The sequence below is a fragment of the Cydia fagiglandana genome, chromosome 10 (assembly GCF_963556715.1).
Source record: "Cydia fagiglandana chromosome 10, ilCydFagi1.1, whole genome shotgun sequence".
Classification (NCBI taxonomy): domain Eukaryota; kingdom Metazoa; phylum Arthropoda; class Insecta; order Lepidoptera; family Tortricidae; genus Cydia; species Cydia fagiglandana.
This window is the reverse complement of record NC_085941.1, coordinates 9,746,533-9,769,842: the sequence shown is the minus strand read 5'-3', so window position 1 is coordinate 9,769,842 and position 23,310 is coordinate 9,746,533. Positions and strand designations below refer to the sequence as shown.

At 37.9% G+C, this 23,310-nt stretch overlaps 1 protein-coding gene across 3 annotated transcripts in view; it reads left to right on the top strand.

Moving 5' to 3' along the window:
* LOC134668057 (lysine-specific demethylase 3A-like) overlaps positions 1-23,310 on the top strand; it is a 244,360-nt gene that overhangs the window by 116,787 nt on the left and 104,263 nt on the right. For all 3 annotated transcript variants that reach the window (XM_063525506.1, XM_063525505.1, XM_063525507.1), the window contains one exon: positions 2,408-2,519. In XM_063525506.1, coding sequence (XP_063381576.1) covers positions 2,408-2,519 — 112 coding nt within the window. The remainder of the gene's footprint in view (positions 1-2,407; positions 2,520-23,310) is intronic.

Here is a 23,310-nt window from a genome sequence, read left to right as displayed (position 1 = left end):
GTATGGGCTACACGTATTCTTTTATTTTTACAAAGATAATTAGAAATTATACTCTACCTAATCTCTCTGATTTTTACAATCAGGACATCCTCACTGCTATAAAAAAGAAGTGTATAAAATTTCCTGTGGTTAAAAATAATGGATTTTGTCTATGAATGAAAAACACAATTATTACTATAGATTGTTTTTTTTTAGCATTAGAAATAAGGTAAACAATCTTGACGTGTCTTTTAATTGAAAAACACATTTTAAAAATAAGTTACGGCAAATATGTAACAATCTAACAATTATAAATCTAATACGATCATTTATATTCTTCTGCTTTCATAAGTAATGGTTTTTGATTTTTAAAAAAACCTGGTAACACTGAGTATGTGGGGGAAGCGCTGCTGGCCTAGCGGAAAGCAATTCGGAGGTCGCGGGTTCTAACCCCGGCTCGTACCAATGATTTTTCGAACTTTTGTACGAAATAGCATTTGATACCTATTTATACACCGATACCTATTTTTCGGTGAAAGAAAACAATGTGAGGAAACCGGACTAATCCAAATAAGTTTACTCTCTGGGTTGGAAGGTCAGGGCAGTCGCTTTCGTAAAAACTAGTGCGCATGCCAATTCTGGGATTAGTTGCCAAGCGGAGATTGAATATCTGGGAGACCGACCAAAGCTTACAAAACATAAAAACTCAAAAATGCGCGTTTTCTCATAGACCTAGCTCAAACCCCTTAAACCCCTTATAGCAAATTTCATCGAAATCGTTAGAGCCGTTTCTGATACCATCCAAATATATAAATAAATAATTATATATCTAATAATTGCTCGTTTAAAGGTAAGATAACACAAAGGAGAAACAAAAAGAAATTACCTACTCGCACCAGTCTTGAACCCCAATCCTCTTGCACGTATTTCCACGAACATACCGTTACGCTATTGCAACATACTTACGTTGTGTGAAATTGTCTACTACAAGGATCACGGAAACACTGTTTGCATGTGTGAGTAATAGTAGGAAAAAGCGTGACAGCAACACTCCGTCGAATTAAAAAGGTGGTTTTTGCACAATGAAGTATTCAATGTTTATTTTAATAGTTCAATATTTACTTAAAGAGTGCGCGAAACATACTTTTAAGTATACAAATACCAAGACCATTTCACAAAAAAATAAAATCTGAAATTTTGCAAAAGTGGTGCCATCTAGCGAGAGTTAAGTTTTGAGTAACCTAGGCGAACCACCTTAAAATTATCTCTTTGAATATTCTTTTAAGTGTCTGCAACGAATATGACGCCTTTTGTTTGAGAATCAAAATTTTATATTTCAACACATTGCTTATTAAAACGTTCTTTTGAAACGTCTTTCTTATCTGCCCATCCATTCATTTCGCCGCACCGTCGCCTTCTGATTCTACAATTTATTGAGTTCCTAAATTAGGTACTCTTGCCCAATTTACATTTCTTAATGCGTCTCGGAGACAGAGTTTAATATATTGTTTTAGAGAGACTTTAGGTGGGTAATGATAATAAATCTATCGTAGTATATTAAATTAACGGCTTCAGTGTGTCGTTATCGAATATCAATCAGCATTAGTGCATGGCGAGCGGCCTGTTCCGCCGTCTCGCATCTCGGCGCGGCGAGGTGCGGCGCTGACTCGGCGGCGGGGCGGTTTTCGTCGACTCGGCCGTGACTCAGCATGAGCCGGCATGACTCCATGACTCAACAATTCCACGGGATCGCCGTCGGCCGAAATAAGTGGATTGCTTCTTCACGGCTCAATGAATCCATTTTAAAAGTGCTGTGATGTCATTACTACAAACGATGTTGTAAAGGCTTTATGCTCCTTTTAATTTCTTCGACCTCTCTCAAAGTAGGTCTGTTTGTGGAATTTCAAGGTTTTGTAGAAATATTTCAGACATTGTAGGATTGTTTGGATTGCATAGTGTTGGTGTCAATATTTAAAACTTTGTTATGTTTCCATTTCAGGATCTATTTAGCTAATTTAATCTCTATAGCGTACGCTGCGATACGACTAATACAAGTACGAGTATACTCGTATTTTGTGATTATTTACACCAAAGCGATTATACTTAAAGAGGACACAAGTAATACACAATTCATTGCCTTTATTGAGCTTGTTGTTAACCTGCCATTACCCTTAATTGACGTCGAATGAGTAATTACTCATACACTCTAAAATATTCTACCAATTAAAAGTCGTTAAAAAAAACTACTATGGGCAACTTCAAACTTAATCGACTTCATTTTATTCCATTATCCTGTCCTAAAAAAAAATTAATAGCCGGTTTCGGCCTTCTTGACTGGGTATTCACTGGCTAGTGAGTGAGAGCGACGATCGTGAGCTCTCAGGTGGCTGACGTAGCCTATGTATTGACATGAGGTTTTCTTTTTCAGAGGGTAGAGCGCGAAAGTGCGAAGAGCCCGGCTACGACGGGCGGCAGGAAGAAAGCAGCAGTGCGCAGCAACGGGCAGATCGCGTCGGCGGAGCCTCCACCACAACCTTCAGGTAAATTCCTATTCTTAGGTGGCAGAGAATGACCAATCGCTGTGAATCCGTGAGAGAAATGCCAGGCCTTGGCACCACTTTGACTTTATCCACGATTCACGGCTTCGTGAACTAATACTCTACCAGTGGCGGCGCGTCCATAAAAGCCGATTCCCACCGACTTGCCTGTTTTTAGACGTTTGAGCAGAGTTGTAAAGGAAATATGTAAGCCTAATTAGTCCCGACTTGCCTATTGATATGTTTGACGCGCCGCCACTGTACTCTACCGAGATTATTTCAGCAGAGATTTTTTCCAAAAATGGTGTGTAACCTATTATGTTTATTTTATCTATGCCTGCTATTGAAATCAGTCTCTTTTACCGAAATGTCTAAACGATTAGCCACTATGGAATTTATACAAGTGATGTCACGGTCAAATCAATATTTACCCTGGAATCATTAGCGTGAAGTTGAAGTAGCATGGATAAAAGCCGTGGAGATGATATATCTCATTAACATAACCCAGATTTTACTCCAAAGTCCGGGTTCGTCGTTTTTTTGCAATCCTACATATTAACACAAATGTATTTTTAAGAAGGGTAATTTGTAACGGTAATGTGTAGCATAGGCTTAACCTTTATTTTTAGCAAAACGGCGTTATTCAATTATTATGTTTGTACACTACCAGGCGTGGCTCACTCCGCGATTTCGTCGCTTTGCTACAGGTAGCTAACAGTCCATCCGTTCGACCCCAATTTTGGGGTTTGCCATAAGCCGCGCGTGGCGCTGTCGCCACCTAGCGGCCATATATGTGCTGATCGTGACAGACGCGTTTTGTTAGAGAGTGAGTCTTCTGTACCTAGTACTATTATTTATTCTGTGACACTACTCGTATTCATACTTCAACAGCCCAATTCGCCGCAATCACTGTATTTGGCACACTTTGATGATAGTTCTATAGCGAGCATTTTGCTAATTTTCTCGTTCGAAACTGTGCGAGTAGTTCTAATAAATAGTTCCGTTAGTTTCCTTTGTAGATACGTGAAGCTCGTACGTTTGACGGCAACGGGTAGTTAGAGTCCCCCCGGGCTCGATCCGACTCGGCTCTTAATAGGATGGGATTCAGGGCATTCAGCCGGCTGGTTTCATCCTACCTGTCTACGTTGCTAGATTGAATACAGCATTCATAAGGTTCTTCGTGAAATTACTTGTTACGCTTCTTTTGTTGTATTTTAGTACTCTTTTATACGTGAAAATAAATTAGAAAACGCCCACATAATGTCTAAAACAAACAAGTCTAGTAATTAAAGTTAGTCGTTCCTTTGACCATAATTTAATTGAGTTTAATGTAAGCGAAATTACCTATTGCCGAAAGGAAATATTTGCAAGATGACTTCAATGCTTACTAAGCTGCTCAGTCGCCTTACAAACTAATTTCCCGCAGCATACACAAAACGCCGTCTTCCAGCGAGACAATTAACGTAGTTCGCGAGGTCTTGGCAGAATTACAGGCATCCTTACAAGTTCCTCGAGCGAGATGCAAGGGAATTAAAGCTAGTAAAAAACTCTCAAAGCATTCTAGGTTCTCTAGCGAAATATTTTATAATGGCGTCGTACTTTTCCAGTATGATATATTGTAGCACTATTTGTTATATGCGGCTATGTACAGTGGCACGCCAGGAATTGGCGCGGTGCCATCTCGGCGCTAGTGAACGGGTTACTTAAACATATGACCCTTATTTTACAAGAACTGGTTTATCTTTGCGGCCGCAGCGTGTTATAGGTTTCTTACATTATAGAGACGGATGTGTGGCTTCATAAGAGCATCGTATAATATAATTTGCACATACGAAGTTTTATACTAATATGCAATGCAAATTAGTTTGCGTAAAACACTGCCGTTAGTTTATAGACCAAGTCAATATCCGTAAGTCCATTACAGTTTTAGGTCAAAACACCTGCGTAGTTAATAATAATAATAATGATTGTACCTTAATTATGTGGACGTGATCGACGTATGACTTCCACTGGGAAAACGACGGACAGACATTCAGAAAACTCGCTATGTAAGTACAAGTTTTATTTCAATAGTCGGTTCAAAACCAGAAACGTGCGCAATAACATAGGAAATAGCGGTCTCTTTGTGTCAAACCACGTAGATAACTAGAAAGTTGTCCTTTGGCTGGCATAATGCTGGCGATACAAGCTGCCAGAAGGTTTTCGTAGCTGTGTGTGATAGCCGAGAACGCTGCGGGCTGACGGCCAACAAGATATTTACATTTATTTTACTTACACGATTTATACAAAGTTGAGAACGTTTATTTTTGAGAAAATCTCTTTAACATCGTTAGTCAGTTGAGTTGCATTCATGCTGATAGGCGACGAAAAGTCGTACCTAAATTGCGTAAGTAACAAGTTTCTGATCTTATTTGTTGTTGGCGCTTGCCTCGTCATCGTTATTAATGTGTTATGCTGTTAGTGTATTGTCTGCTGTTATTTCCACTTCGACATCCCGTAAATGTATCTATTGTATTTGTACTGCTAAATTTTGTTGCCGTTGATTAGTTGCTGAATAATTCAAATATTAATAAAGTCTGTCGCCGTGGGGCCACTGTATTTACATAATAAAGAGCCGGCATTTCCCATCCTCGTACACTAAGCAGCGAACTGTTTGCATAATTTTCTGAAACGACTCTATGCGGTTTCATGCTCTCGAATACTACAGCGTTGAATTTGCTTTTCCCAGTTAGAATGTTTTTATTTTTATTGAGTAGGTCTATTTTTGGATACTTAATTATGAACATTGTCAAGCGAGCCGTGAATCTCAAACGATTGTTAATATATTTATTCCGAAGCTAACAAACTTATTATTGGCTGTAAAGTTGCGAACAAAGCGCGGAACCGCGACAAATATAGCTTGGATCGTTCAAACTTTGTTCACATTGTTGTGCACCGTGGAAAGTTTCCTCACTTTTGTGAACATTTCGCGACCTACCCTGGCGTGGGACGGGACCAACTTTTGAATGTGAAACTAGCCAAGTTCCCAAGGTTGGCAGCGAATTCACGCGAGCGACCACATGGTAAACAATACCGTTTTTTGGAAATGTAATGAAAAACCAGCGCCATGGATTGCCGCGGCATTATTTCGTAAAACTTTCCAATGTTGCCTGCAGTTTAGGTTGTTAAAGTTGTAACGTTTAGCTTCCTGAAATACTACAATAATAGACGAAAACAATAAACAAAATGTGCTAATTATCAAAGCCAACCAACCAATTTAGTTAGTAGTTCGTAGAAGTTTAACACAATGTTTGTAAAACTGGATTAAATGTTTTAACGTTCAACAATTTAGCTTTATTTTGACCTCCAATAATAAATTTCGCCACGTGACCAAACTCGTTTAACGGGCTTCCTGAGAGTTACGCCGAAATTTTGTTGTTCAGTCTAGTGACCTTGTTAATAGTCAAAGGGTCTAGCAGGCTAAGCGAACAAGAAGTGCCCCCAACGACGGATTTGGTAATTCTTTCAGGTGGTGTACTGGCAGGTCCTAAGAACTCTCTATGCTTAATATCAGTCCTCGATCTTCTTTTGTTTTCGAGTTATTCAGGATAATGTAAAATCATCAGTGTATCATTGAAAGTGTCATATTTTGTAAACCGTTCAAGTTAGATTAACCAAACAAAATTATATTTGACAACAATAAAATAGACTACAAAATGAATATGTTTAACCTGCATCATGTCCTTATACTTCATTATAAAAAAAAACATTTTATTTTTCTTCTCATTATTTTTTATACAATTCGCGGAGGTACACCTACAAAAAAAATATGCATGAGTAGCCACTAATACCCACTATATACACATATAAAAATATTTCCATAAATCTTCGTGCGTCATGTCAAAAAAAAAACATTATCGAATAAGGATCTCGGAAACGGCTCTAACGATTTCGATGAAATTTGCTATATGGGTGTTTTCGGGGGCGATAAATTGATTTAGCTAGGTCTTATCTCTGGGAAAACGCGCGTTTTTGAGTTTTTTTATGTTTAGAGCCGTTTCCGAGATCCTTGTTCGATAATGTTTTTTTTTTGACATGACGCACGAAGATTTATGCAAATATTTTTATATGTGTATATAGTGGGTATTAGTGGCTACTCATGCATATTTTTTTTGTAGGTGTACCTCCGCGAATAGTATAAAAAATAATGAGATGAAAATAAAATGTTTTTTTTATAATGAAGTATAAGGACATGATGCAGGTTAAACATATTCATTTTGTAGTCTATTTTATTGTTGTCAAATATAATTTTGTTTGGTTAATCTAACTTGAACGGTTTACAAAATATGACACTTTCAATGATACACTGATGATTTTACATTATCCTGAATAACTCGAAAACAAAAGAAGATCGAGGACTGATATTAAGCATAGAGAGTTCTTAGGACTGCCAGTACACCACCTGAAAGAATGACCAAATCCGTCGTTGGGGGCACTTCTTGTTCGCTTAGCCTGCTAGACCCTTTAAATGTAACTATTCAGTAAGGCAGCCATTTTCAAAGTGTGCTCCGTGGACCCCTAGGGGCTCACACAGGGCCGCGAACCCTGTGTGAGGGCTCCGCGAGAAAAAGTGAAAACACTTCAACGACTATCTCTCCTATATCTCTGATCCACAGTAAATTTGACGCACGAAAATTTTAATTTGGGGCTCCGTCAAATATTTTTGCTTTCATTAAGTTTGAGAACCGCTGCAGTAGGGATTAAGCAAAATTGTACATTTTGAATGTGCCTAGACCAAGCCTTTCAAACATCTGCAGCCCTTACATCAACTTGAAATTAAGTCATCATGAGCGTGCACAAACATTTGTCTCATTGCCACGCTTCAGATCCAAACCGTCTTAGATTAACGTAAGAACCGAGTCATGGACAGAATTCAAATACATAAGTAGTTTCTTTATTCTGAATAAAGAGGTCACGTTTAAATAGGTCACATTTCGCACATGTGTATTCTGCCTCCAGCCGGTAAACAAATGACGCAATGTGAGCGGACACGTGTCGCAGCTCCTTTGTGTCGCTATTCGGATATTCAATACTTCCCGAGTTGCTGTGCAATTTAATTTCGATTTTAATTGCTTTCGGCTTGTCGCATCGCGGCGACAGGGGATTGGGCTATTTGTGAGCTAGACTGAACGGATTGTCGGTTGATGAATTTTGTTAATTGGAATACCCACACGAAACTTAAAACGTTGCTTTGTAGTGTTTGAATAATGTTTTGTTTTCTCTCGTGTCCGGTTTGTGGACGTGAAACAAACAACGTGGTGTGTGGCGGCTTTGAATTCCGGAAAGCTTTTTATGGGTTTATATTATTTTTTATTTATTTATTTAGACGCTTGGTAATCTTCAATCTTCAATCATTCAACTTTAACAATATATGTGTTTAATGTTAAATACCCAACAAATATGTAAAACACAAATTGGAAATTCATAGAATGTGGTTTATTATTATTAGTAACACTAATAAAATGTAATGTAAGTGTAACTATGACTAAGCCAACATTGCTTTAGTTGATTAACATATTTTAGCCAATGCAATAAGGAAATCTAAATGCATCACACCTTATAAATATGTATGTATATTTTAACTCCACGGAATTTATAATGATACAGCATTTTTTACTTAATAACCTTAACCAACAAGTAATAAGCCTTCCTCACAAGAGCTTGCACGATTTTAACCGTCGAATTTACAGATAGGTTCCTATACAGTCAACTTTACGAGAGTACTTAGGCTCTCAAATGTAGGTGGGTACTGTATTTCAGTTTGCGCTCGTAAATAGTTACGCTCCCAAATATCTCCGTTATGTATGCAAGATTTATGTGTTCGCTATCTTGATGTACACAGTAACGAAGTAATCTGCATGCTGGCAGTGCTCGCGTCACAAATTTTGCGTGCATGCCGCCGCGGCGCAGTTTGCATAACTTTGCATGTTCGTTAAACGCACCGATGCAATACGTGCAAGCGGAATGCGTCTACCCCCACCGCTACAGCGATCAGGTGCGATAACCGTGCTTCCTGGCATAATCAATAAGAGATTTCATGCTTCGTTAGCTACGAGCGGTACATTAGCCGTATTACTTTAGCTTAATTAAGGATATACAGCAAGAAGATCATTAACTTCGGCAACTCGTGCTAAAAATTACCTACGCTACGCCCTTGAGTACTTCATTATAGTTCCCTCACGATTCTAACGCAGCATATAATTGTTCTAGTATTTATGCTGGAGTTTGACGTTTCATAAAACATTAAGAAGCCATTATTATGAATGCGCTACGTGTTAAGGAAACGGGGTGCCCATTAAGACACATTATGCCCCTTTATCATACTTTACCTCCCCCACTGCCCTTGTAAAGTTGGAATAAAAATAACAGTATTAAATTTGCATGTTGGTGGTGGCACGCGACGGGGGCGAGGGGTGCAGGGGTGGCGACACGTTCGGGAACGTTCCGGGGTGGTCCTTTATACGTGAAATGCATTACCGCGTCTCCGGAAAGCGCTTTGATCGATCCTCAAACACAACTGACAAATTTAATAATCTCCAATCGTAATAGATTGTTTAGACACGATAATCTAATGTCAAAATTATGATTCAACTTGCCTTCTTTCGTGTTGACTGATGCATCCTATGCGTGTGCAAAATATGCGCGTGTAGTTAAATCGAATTACACACGAGTAGGTATGTATTATCAAAATTCACAAAACCTTCTATTAAATCATAACAAACTAACAGTCTAACATTACTTTAACCATTATTTACTTTTTAGGGTTCCGTACCCAAAGGGTAAAACGGGACCCTATTACTAAGACTTCGCTGTCCGTCTGTCCGTCCGTCCGTCCGTCCGTCCGTCTGTCACCACAGACGAAACGACACCACAGTTGAAATTTTCACAGATGATGTATTTCTGTTGCCGCTATAACAACAAATACTAAAAACAGAATAAAATGGGGCTCCCATACAGCAAACGTGATTTTTGACCAAAGTTAAGCAACGTCGGGCGTGGTCAGTACTTGGATGGGTGACCGTTTTCTTTTTGCATTTTTTCCGTTTTTTTTTGCTTTACCGACTCGCACTTGCCCGGTTTTTATTCCTCATCAAACAATTTCCAACGCGATAAATTAAATAACGCAGCAAGAATGAGTCAGCCATCTTTGTTTATGTATACAAAAGGCTGTGAAACGGAACGGTGATGGAGTGCTGGCATCCGCCACCACGTCAAGGTCACTGACACGTGAATCACAAGTAACTTAATTAGAAAATGTTATTGCCATTGTTATGTATCGTTTTATTGATGTTGTTTCGTTATGGTGTGTTTTGTACTCGTATTGTAATTCGGTATGCATCGTAAAACAGTACCTACACAGCAGTAACAACACTTGCAAGTTGCAGCACTAATAGTTACTGTCCTTAATTACGATTTGCCATACTTAAACATGGCCAATTCGGTTAGAAACTATCGCCTCCATTCGTTTTACTATCAAAAGAGCGAGCCTGTATAACTCTTGTAAAACTTCCTAAATTTTGTCACAAGTAATTGTGTTGTGTACCTATCCCAAATTAAGTGAGTTCTAACTTTATCTTCCAATGACAAGACTACCAACGTAAAATTAATCGCGTAAAAAGCTCCTTTTTGTGACAAGTCTTCCAATAGATAGTAGTTATTTCTGTTCTGTTTGCCTACAGGCTTAATGTCTGTTTTTCGTGCACGATCCGTCCTCGTTTTATTTCACCAATGGAACCAATTCGTTTGAATGCTCCTAGCTTGAAAGGGAGCGCGACAGTGTAAAAATGCGGGAGCCGTCTATAGGTCCAATGCCCTTTCACGGCGAATCGACCGTTATGGAAGATTTATAGGGGCTGTCGTAAATTTTATGGCCTTTTTAATTTATAATACGTCGTTCTTCACTACTTGTAAAATTAATAGGCATCTCGCAAATCTATAAAACTTATAACGCCATATACATTATACCACAAACATTATACTTTGGAGTTGATAACTGATTTCCTTAAACATTAGTCTTTTAAAACACTCAACCGTGTTGTACAGTCGCCATCAGATATATCGGAGCGGCCAAGGACCTCATAAATATCTGAACACGCCTCTATTCCTCAAGGCGTTAAACGTACTTGTTTAGATATTTTTGAGTACCTTGGCCGCTGCGATATATCTGATGGCGATCGACTGTACAACACGCTTGAGTATTTAAAATAAAAAAAATACAATAAGTAAAGTCTGCCAAGTATATTTTAAACCGCTTCCAGTTGACCTTAGAATATTCAGATTCTTGTAACAATTGTGACATTACACGTGGCGAAGATGCCTCGTGTAATCTTTCGGTAAACTTATTAAAGGACATAAATGTGACGCACCTCGCCTGCCATGTTAGGGATGTTATTAGGCCGCCGGGTCGGCGGCCTATCCCCCTCTGCCCTCACCGTTATTACTTCCTCCTTATTGAAGAAATTACATTCCTAATACCTTTTCGTTTGTACTGAATTGTTAACGTTTTGTTACTTAATATCAATCAAGTTAATATAATGCTATTATCAATAACAAAATTATATTATTACATGTAGGTATACAAATTGTCCTAGTGTCAGCTACCGACCAACAGCTATCTACAGAAACTGTGGAAGGAACTGTTAACCACCAAAACATTTAAAATTTTTAATGAGACGCAGGGCAAATCTTAGCTTAGATTATCTAACATGGAAAATTTATGTGATTAGAAATCATTAGAATTTAGTTTGAGTCTTAAACAACAACTTGAGTCTTAATAGATTAAAGTCGATGAACCTGATTTTACGCTATAAAATAAACTAAACAGTTCTTCAATAACAGCAGTAATTGCACTTGTAGCACTAGTTACTGTGGCAACTAGTCGAGTTAATAGAATCTAGTATTAACGGGCATCCATTCAAGTTCGCAACTGGAACAATAAACGAACGTCGAAATAGCGTAATTATATTCTGCCGGCCTAGCCAAGGTTACAATCGCTATCGCTTCGACATCGAAAAGCATTATGTCTCTCTATCACTCTTCCATATTAGCGCGACAGTGACAGTTGCGTTTCGATCGCTACGGAGCGTAAGCGATTGGCATCTTGGCTACGCGGCCTGATTAGTACGCTATCGGTTTGTTTACGGCGTGCGCTGTCAGTGCACTGCGCATTAGCCGTAAGATTACGGACAATAGTCGGGGGAAATCGACGCCGCGAAACGTGAGCGCGGCACCTTCATAAAGTCAGAGACTAATAGATATTAAAGACCAGTATCATATGTTGAGCTAAGTTTAACACATGATGCATGGTGCAATTTCCACGACCACGCAGAAGTCTACTGTAAAGCGCGTAATTTATTGCTAAACTAAAGGTATTACAGTTTTACCTCGGAATGAGAGATATATGTATAAAGTCGTTTTCAAAATATATGTGCCCTATATCTGAAAAACGGTTCATCGCATGAAAAAATGCTTGAAACCCATTAACGGACCAAAAATTAAGCTCACCAAGGAGTATGAAGGCACCGACATTGATCCGCCTTCACCACGATCATTCATGTTTGTTCTAAATGGGGACCACAGAAATAATAACAGTAGCTATATATTATGGTAACATTCCATTTCTAACCGCAGCTGCACTCCTAGTACTAAACGCGTCGCTGTTATTGTCAATTTCCATCGTAAAATGAACAGTAATGCAGCTGTCGTTGGAGTGTCACCTTTAGTGTCAAATGCCATCTATGAACCCTCAGAGCTGAAATAGTGCCTGGGGCTTTTATTTATGTACCTGAGAGCTTTTTACTCTAGTAAATACCTAGTAAAACAATGATGACTGTATTTAGACCAGTCAAATCTTACAAAAAAATCTCCAAAAAAAACAATGCGTGATGTAGTTCTGTATTTTTTATATATTGTTTGGAGTCCTTGGAGGAATGTGAGACTATGTTTTGCAAGCAAAAAAAAGTTGTGCTCTCTGTGTAATTTGCGAAAAACTGCAAAAATTTCAGACTTTTTTCAGAATTTACAGATTTATTGTAAAACTATGGGTTTTTGGTCAAAACTTGCTATGTAATGTTGAAAGTATATTAAATTTGGAACAATTTAAGACCATAAACAGCGCCGTATGTCAAATAGTTCTTGAAATATGGGGCTTTAAAAAAAGGGTATCTTTTTCCTTGGAATGAAATTACAAGTTTTTCCTATATTTTAAGACAAATATCGGCACAACCGCTCATGCTATGATATATATTGCAATGAATAAAGTTATAGCAAATTTAATTACCTTTCATTTAAGTGCTAGAAAAAGTCAGTAAGTCTTACAGTACTGAAGTTATCGTAAAAAAAATGAAATTGCTCTAATGGGGAAGGCAACTGATGTATTGTTTAAGGCATTGTCAAAATACCTTCAAAAGGCAGTACCATCGTCGAGAACGCAATATACGATTATCTTTTACCGGTTTTCCCCGATAGCAGCAGAGCGACGTCGGAGATCAACCATTTTTAAAATGCACCCCTCTCTTAAGCACTTCAATTCAGTAATGAAATCAAGACACAATCTGTAGTTTGGCTTGTTTCTCGGCTCCATTTTTTGCTTGTAGCCATAGATCCCACGATGACGATTCCGATTTAACAATTTGTTATGATTTTGAACTTGTTTTCATACGACCGACCTTGACGGTATAGTTCACGGCAATTGGCGTGGTGTTGGATAAACACACTGAAAGTCATGTCACTAGTATCTAGCTCGCGCTCGCTTATTGGTGCTCTTGAGTGAACTCTGAGTCGTGGTAATACAAGATCACGATAATATCCTAACCGTAACATAATGATTCATCAGAATCAGCTACCATTACCCACTCTAGGTAAACGTTTAGTTATAGGGCATGTATGTGACTCAGTCTTGTCATGTAACCAGTATATCAAAACTTCTTCAATGGTTTACCGAATTTACACAATAAATTACAAATTCATTTCCAATGGTTGTTAAGGCTGAAATGAATGTGGTGCTACTGCTCAGAGAGTTGTCAATCCACGGGTTGTAACTAGCAATACCTCTTTCACTAGTAGTATTTACTGTATAAAATAAATGTATTTATAGTAAAAAATAAAAATAATTGGAAAGTAAATGGGTCAATTTATCAATAGAAAACAAGTAATTGTGTGGTTTTATGAAACCACGATACAAGTGAAACTTTTTTCGGATTGTAGATATAGACATTTAACTAAAAATATTCGGAAATTTATCCGATTTAGGGTGTTCAAAAGGGTTTTTTAATCTTAACTAAATTAATATTCTCTTTAATTATCTTATAAAAGCTCGCCCAACGCCAATCACGCCAGTTACTCAACTACAATTACTGGCGCCGATATTTACATGTACGCCGACGACGTCACTGCGGTAGTAAGTACGCCCACGAAAAATGAGCTTGAAACGGCCCTAAATAACGTTGTTCGGCAGTTGAATGAGTGGTTCAAGGCCAACGGACTGGCGCTTAACAAAAATCAGACCTGTTTTATGACAGTAAAACTCAACGGCCATCCCAGTGAGAACCTACAAGTGTGTGCGGACGATGCCCCTCTACAGCACGTGTCCTGCACACGCTTGCTCGGGTTCCAACTCGACAGTGCGCTCACTTGGGAGAGGCACATAGACGAGGTGTGTAATCGACTAGGCCGCGCCTGTTTCGCACTGCGCCGCCTGGCGCGCACCGCCGGGAGGACCACGGTGCGAGAATGCTACTTCGCGACGGTCCACTCCGTGTTGACGTATGGTGTGGAGCTTTGGGCCAGAGCCGCGGACTGGTATCGCGTTTTCTCAATGCAAAAACGAGCACTCCGCGGTATGGCAGGTAAACCGAACGACGCTCCAGCCCGGGAGCTATTTCTCGAGTTCCAAATTCTACCCCTACCCTGTATACTAATACAGCAAGTAGCAGTGTTTACACACTCTAATCGAGATCGGTTCAAACGCAGGGGTACGAACTCTAGATATCCACTGCGTAGTAACAAGCACGGAGACCGGCTAGTAGCAGAGCGACACAAACTAGCAAAGTCGGCTAAGTCGGTCTATTGCTTCGGACCTTCAGTCTATAATAGATTACCCGATTCCATTAGAAATGCAACTTCCATTAAAGGATTTAAATCTAAACTAAAAAAGTGGCTTCTTGAGAAGATGTTTTACGATTACAGTGAGTTTTTTGATATTCCACAAGTAATTTAATAATTAATACAGGCGTGACATTTGTATAGTACCGATATAAATTACATTCTCATTGTTAATAATAATTTCGATATATTGCAAATTTTAACGATTAATTTTATTTATATAATTTGGATTATGTTTACAGGTATATGCACATAGAATACTAGACCAATACTAGTACTTATATGGAAAAAAAGACATGTAACAATTGTTATCAATAATTTTTTCATTTCATTTCAACATGATGCTGTAGTTCATTATTAATATCACTTATACGAGTCAAATATAGAGTATAAATATACGAGTCAAGGGCTAAAGAAACCGGTATGTAAGCTTACCGATATGAAACAAATGTATGCGATCCACCCGGCTTGGCACATCATGTTAACACACACTTATCTATACTTTCCTACGTGTTTCGTTCAGTTCTTTTTCTATAAATGATTTGGTTTGTCAGTTTATACACCTATCTAGTAAAGACTAGTAGTAACAGGATATTGCCAGTTAAGACCCGTGGATTATAACACAAACGTATACATAGAGTGGGTAATGGTAACTGATTCTGATGTATCAATTTGTTATGGTTAGGATTTTATCGTGATCTTGTATTACCATTACCACGACTCAGAGTACACTCAAGAGCACCAATAAGCGAGCGCAAGCTAGATACTAATGACATGACTTCCAGTAATTTCAGTGTGTTTCACCAACACCACGCCGATTACCGTGAACTATTGTCAAGGTCGGTCGTATTAAAACAAGTTCAAAACCATAACAAATTGTAAAATCAGAATTGGCATCATGAAATCTACGGCTACAACCAAAAAGTGGGGCCGAGAAACAAGCCAAACTACAGATTGTGTCTTGATTTCATGAAGTGCTTAAGAGGTGAGTGGCGTGAGTGCATTTTAAAAATGGTTGATCTCCGACGTCGCTCTACTGCTATCGGGGAAAACCGGTAAAAGATAATCGTAGATTGCGTTCTCGACTGACAAATGGTACTGCCTTTTGAAGGGATTTTGATAATGCCTAAAACAATACATTAGTTGCCTTCCCCATTATAGCAATTTCATTTTTTACGATAACTTCAGTACTGTAAGACTTACTGACTTTTTCTAGCACTTAAATGAAAGGTAATTAAATTTGCTATAACTTTCATTGCCATATATATCATAGCATGAGCGGTTGTGCCGATATTTGTCTTAAAATATAGGAAAAACTTGTAATTTCATTCCAAGGAAAAAAATACCCTTTTTTTAAAGCCCCATATCTCAAGAACTATTTGACATATGGCGCTGTTTGTGGGCTTAAATTGTTCCAAATTTAATATTCTTTCAACATTACATAGCAAGTTTTGACCAAAAACCCATAGTTTTATGATGAAACTGTAAAATCTGAAAAAAGTCCGAAATTTTTGCAGTTTTTCGCAAATTACGCAGAGAGCACAACTTTTTTTTGCTTGCAAAACATAGTCTCACATTCCTCTAAGGACTATAAACAATATACAAAAAATACAGAACTACATCACGCATTGTTTTTTTATTGTAAGATTTGACCGGTGTAATTAGGTATAAGTCTTTATTTTAGAGTGGTCCGTGTTGATAATGTAATAAATCGCGTCCGCGCCGCGTCACGTCGTTACGTAAAGAACAATGGCCGGCTGGGAACGCGGCCGCGGACGCCCGCGGAATACGCCACGAATCTATTCTATTTACTTATTCATAGCGCTGCGAACCGTCTCCATTTTATACAATATCGTTGTGGAATTGCAAATGGCCGGCAGTACCGTTTCCGTCCTCGGTTCGCTGCATAAACAACGATTTGCATATTTTCGACTGTTCTCGTTTAGCGTGTGAAAGAGTTTACACGAGTCTATTAAATTGATGCGATCGTTTTCGCTAATGAGATTTTAGTTAATTATAATAATTTGTCGGCGGAAATTTTCTCTTAACTACGCTATTAGCATACCCATATTACATTACTAAATAGGAGAAGGTTTTGTTTAAGTATATTTAGTTTTCGACTTGAACATTGACGTGTTGAAGCACACTTGCCTTAACACTACGTTGTACAAGTACTTTCACCCCGACGTACCGTTATGACGCATCTTGCATCCCTGTCTCTCCGATAGCTCGATTTCTCGATAACCTGCCGCGCCTGAGGCTATCTAGCCTTTATAGGCTTTCAGCTTTTATGTTCGTGCAATTAACCGGCCCTGACGGCTTGATTTACACATTTATTGTTCAAGAATTACGAATTTAATGAATGCTCCTTAATCAAAAGACTTAATAACGACCAAAAACAATGCGTCAAAGTGGCTTTTAAACTTGGTTATTTAAGAGACTTAATTTAAGTAAGTACCTAAGTAAGTAAGTAAACACTTGCTTACAATTTATTGAGTGTACGTAATTTTGTATGTTAAGTACCTACTTACTGTCTATTTATCTTTCTTATCATAGTAGTTAAGGTATTTATAGAATTCTCAGTCTTACTAAAAACGTATTGTTTTTGAGACGGTTGAGCAGACTCACTATGCATTATTCTATAATGATTACAGAAAAACTATTGATTCAGACTTTGTATTTAGTTCTAGCTCTAGTAGTAGAACTGTAAATTTGTTTTAATCTGTCGCTAGTTTAGATTCAGAATTCAAAATTCCAAAATTAACACTTTTTCTAGAAATACGAATACCTACTTGGACATTTATTGTTAGAGCACCTATAAGTGATGCTAGAAATCAAAACCACGCTTCTGACATCGATTACCTACGGAAGCAACGGTTGACATTTCGAGTTAGCAAGTCACCATCCTCAAATCACGCCGTGTTCGTGACCAGTGCACATTTTTCTCCCGCGAATGGTTCACACAATTATCGCCCCAATGTCAATGGTCAGCCGTATTACTACTCCGTTATGACTTTTATTTGCCCTTTATGCATTCCCATTCCCCAGACCGGTTTGTGACCATAAATACGGGCTGGCGTCCCTATCGGGCGATCGCACGGGTCTGTAATCGCCGTGTGTGGACAGATTCATGGTTCCCTTAAAGGGAATTTCTCTGTCGAATCCTAATCGCTTTCTGGAAGAATTTATCACAACCCTTTCAAGGGGCCAGTTCTATCTATGTGGAGATCAGGAAACGTGTTTATGTCCTGCCTACAGTTAAATTAAAGTCATTTTACATGTGTTTTACATTACTTTGCTGCATGATGTATGACGGCGCAAAATGCTCTAGGTAGTCTAGGTAAACTAACCCCTAATATTGGCAGTATTGGCACTAATATGTCCATAGTCCATAGACAAAATATTTTTAGGGAGATATGCCTAACTAATGTAGGTAAAAAAACCGGGCAAGTGCGAGTCGGACTCGCGCACGAAGGGTTCCGTACCATAATGCAAAAAAAAAAACAAAAAAAAAGCAAAAAAAAAACGGTCACCCATCCAAGTACTGACCACTCCCGACGTTGCTTAACTTTGGTCAAAAATCACGTTTGTTGTATGGGAGCCCCATTTAAATCTTTATTTTATTCTGTTTTTAGTATTTGTTGTTATAGCGGCAACAGAAATACATCCTCTGTGAAAATTTCAACTGTCTAGCTATCACGGTTCGTGAGATACAGCCTGGTGACAGACAGACGGACGGACGGACGGACAGCGAAGTCTTAGTAATAGGGTCCCGTTTTACCCTTTGGGTACGGAACCCTAAAAAGGTAAAAACTTATTCCCTCCTACTCCTACTAAGAATTCCAAGAAAAATATCCAAGATAATAAATACTTAAGCATATTCTTACTGCTTTTTATGTGGATACAAAAAAACAAGTAGGCACTTGTACATACATTCTAGTCTGTTTCTTATTGGTTACAAAACAAATACTTGACTCTTACTACAAAACAATAAATAAGTAGGTAACCTATTTACGAAGTCGACGAAGAACTAATTTACAGAGCTCCTTTTATTATTTCGAGAACGAGAACACGCTTTCCCTCATCGGTCATACATATAATTCACGATAATCCTTTGCGAGGCAGCGGGGCTAGTTACTGAGGGCCTACCGCGAACTGCATTCGACGTGTTACCTGGATGTCACACTTACGTACGAATTTACAAGTGCGATAGAGAGAGGCAACACGTCGAACGTGGTTCGCGGTAGGCCTTCTGAGATGGCGGCGCATGCGGTTACGTCATGATGCGCAATGCGCAAGCTCTGATTGACACTCACGGCCTTTTGTGAACCGCCTTAACGGACGACCTGCCAAATTGAGCTGACCGCTCTCCTTAATTTGTAATGCTGGTTGTAGACTTTATAGAGTTCTGCTTGAATCTCTCAAGCGATTACCATGTTAATTTGTTGTAAGACTAGAAATTATCATGATTATTTTACCAGAACTTGTTTGTTTTAGATTAGAGGAAGTTTTTGTTGCTCCTGGAATAATTTCTATCTTATGGTAGGGTAAACCTTGTTTGGCTAGAATCAAGATCTTTCCCTGAAAGAACAGACGATACCTTTTTTTTTGCCGCTGCTAGAGCCTCTCCGGGAAAATGATTTTTTGAAAATTGTTAAGTACATGAATTTCAAACCATTAGGTATATTTGTAATTTATATTATAGCACATGTGGGTCGAATTAAAAATCGAAAATCTTGAATTACATAACTACAACGATACAACGCAATAAGTAGGTAGTAATAATTTATACGTTTTGATCATGCACGGTTAAACCATTTACTTTGTCACTATTGACGAAGCATTTGTCACGGGTTCAGTAACAATAAAACCACCTGACAGGTGATGTTGGATATATAAAAATTACACAAATGACAGTTACGATTTACGATCTGTTTATTAACGTTCACGTAGTTTAAGACGTTGTAAATAGTAAACTTGAAGTCATTGTGACTTTGAGTAGGTATTAAAACGTGTCATTTAAGTTTGATATCGTATTTGAAGTGTTTGAGGATGATTTAAGTATTGTTACAATTGTTACTTTATGTAATTCAAGTAGGTAATCCTTAATTAGTAAGCTGAACTGCCCACCCACCCTGGCTCCGTAGATAACTAGCGTAGTTGGCAAAGTTGTGTCAACTTATGTCTGTTGCATTTCACTTCAGACTTTCATTAAGTTTGTTTATTTTTTTAGTTTCCTTCATGTGAACTTAAAAATATTATTCGTCTGTAGGTATAGGTATGTATTTAAATGCCTTCCAATAAATATTTTAATCAGATTGATGATGATGACGTCAATAATCCGTTACAAAACAGGAAAAAAATACAGCCAAGCAATCATTGCTTAAATATAGACACGATTCTGAATGGAAATAATCTTGCAAGACGATAAACAATAACCGATTATAAGCGGGCATCACGCGATGCTTTATCGACAGACGGGATTATGGGCTCAGGACGGATATGATAACCTTTTAAAGGACTTTAATTACACAGAAGGTATACTTAACTCTGTCTATCTTATTTATGTATTTGAATTACATACAAATGGTGGATTTGAATGTGTTAGAGAGCGATTCGATTAATTGTGAACACTTTGTCCAAGACAGAATCGAATACAGTATAATTGCGAAGTTACGTTAAAATACGTGTGGCACGAAAGTGCTTCTGAAGGTTACTTAGTTGTTTTTACATTATTATAGTTATTTCAGACAAAATTTACATAAGTTATCGCATTACATTTGATATACTTGAGTGTCAAATATTCTAAGTAGTTATGTAACTTATTAGGTAGGTACTTCAAGTACCTAAGTTATTCTATTTTTATTCCAACATTGTCATTATCGCTTCACAGGAAAATTAGGTATGGCAATATTAAAAAAACATTACGTAATGTTATTTGACAGGTATTAAATAAATAGTATTTAGTTATATACTCATATTGGTCAAGTCAAGAATTCAAATAAAATTACCATAATAGGTATAAATACATGTTGGTCTCTAACTCTTTACCATTCTGTTAATGTTTGTTGTGAATAATATATTAATTCATGTTCTGGATGTTTAAGATTTTTGTCTTATAAGTATGTAGGTATCAATAGTTCCGAAAAAAACCAATTACGTCATTTGTTTTATTACAAAGAATCTCATACTCACCTTTATTTAAACCTAATTAACAATGTCATGTTCCACTACGTAACTTCCCAGCAAACATTTTAAGTATTTTTTCCTAGGCTCGAGAAGATTTTACCAATATAAGTAAAAATTACGTCCTAAGTCACCAATTATTTTACGTATTGTACACTTTTACTTCTAAGTCAAAATATAGGGATAATAAAACGTAAATTTCACTTCATAAATACACCATGAAGTCAGGGACTTAGTGGTTGAAAATAAGGCGAAATAGTAGGTAAAATTAACCTTAAACCCTGACCAATAGGTCAAATCTACTAATAAGGTATTTTAGGCGTATTTGCGACGTAATTATTACTTATACGGGGACTATGAAGTCACGGACTTAATGGTTGAAAATAAGTCGAATTACTAGGTATAATTAACTTCGTACTCTGACTAATAGGTCAAATTTACTAATAAGGCCTTTTAGGTGTATATGCGACGTAATTATTTCTTATACGGAGACCATGAAGTCAGGGACTAAATGGTTGAAAATCAGTCGAAATATTAGGTAATATTAACTTCGAACCCTGACCAATAGGTAAAATGTACTAATAAGGCATTTTAGGTGTATATGCGACGTAATTATTTATTATACAAGGACCATGAAGTCAGGGACTTAATGGTTGAAAATAAGTCGAAATATTAGGTAAATTAACTGCAAAGTCTGACCAATAGGTCAAATGTACTAATAAGACATTTTAAGTGTATTTGAGACCTTTAGGTCATCGATTTTATGTCGATTTAGCTACTAATTTTAGGTAAATGTTACTTAAAATAGATACCAAATTGCGACCATATAGTTAAAATCACTTGTAAAGTACTATCAATACCATAAGGTTGTGCCGCCATTATCTTTCATTATAACGAGATGCTAAATATGAAATTGCATAATTTAAGTTGTTATATCTTGAATGGTGCCATCGCACGGTACTTCCTTGTGCTAATATTCAAAATAAAACAAAATTTTGATCCAGTCAATACACTCACACACACAAATATTCAATTACAACACTCAATTACAAGCAAATATATGCATTGTGATTTTATAAAATGTTGAAAACTTAAATATTTCAAAAGCCCATCGATAGTTTTGTATGTAAACCTAACATACTGCACGAAAAATTTTTCTGTGCACTAGATTTCACCGTTCTTCATCTACGTAATCGGCCTAAATTATTTTACATGACTTAGTGGCCGCCATTATCATTGCACAACTTAAAGTTGTTTTCTTGTTAGACATTTTGTTTCTGAGTGAAAAGAATATATAAGCATAATGTTTGTGTCTCTTTTTCTCTTCATCGCGTCTCACCTAAATATTGCCTCGCAGAGTAATTATATGGATAAAAATATGTCACCATCACGTCTAAAGGTGGTAAAGATTACCAAATTAGTACATTTCAACTACGCGGCACGTCGTGGCGACGTCGAATCCACCTCGGAAACATGACCTAGTGTTGACCTAATGGTTGTAATCACTAATTTACCGTCAATAAATACGTCGCCGGCACGTGCGTTTTTTCCCCATTTATGTCGACTCGACGTGCCGACGACGTCGATTCGACGTGCCTCATTTTGGTCCCCTAAATTATGCGACCTAAAATAGGTGCCTTTTTTGGAATATTGACCAAAAATGTTTGCTGGGTTATGCGACAAAATAAATTGGTAGAGACCTTTTTTTGCTTAAATCAGCTTGCAATGAGAATCAATCTGAAATCGATTCGGGTGATTAACAAAAGCCAGTTGAAATACGAATAAGAAGATTAGAAAAAGGTTAAAGTGGGTCACCACAGAACCGATGAAACATTTGGTGATGCACGGCTGTCTACAAAATGGCGCCCGTGCATGCGAGGCAGCAATGGCAGCCGGCCTTGGGCCGAGCTCGCAATCAATTTATTATTCAATCTCATGTCGCGAATTGGTCCGAGGTCCAACGGCCATTGACCCTTCCGTTCCACTCCAGTCGTTAACGCCCTGCCTGTTCGCTGATAGATTACATTACACGATGTCGTCATGTTACTAATTTTCTGCATAATTTTTATAGGTAACCTAACATTTGTTTTCAATTTAAATGTTTATTCTGTAAACGGCCCACAAATTGGTTCCTTTGTGTGCGAAAATTGATTAAAAATTTCGGAAAATAACGCACAAAAGATTGTGGTAATTGGAAATGGAACACTTGCGTGGAATGCGTGGGCATGGCGGTGGCGGTGGCAGCAGACTGATTCCGTCGGTCGCGGGCGCGGCCTGGCTACATAAATCCAACACAGTCCGTTATGTCCTCTCAGAAGAACAATGGATGGTTCGCGCTACTCGCCTAATGAGAAACTGTTTGTTTTTCAACTTCACACAATGGTAACTGCTGCTTTCATTATTACCTTCTGGCATACCCGATTTAAAACGCGATAATAATTTTCGACTTCTTCAACTTTTCATTGTT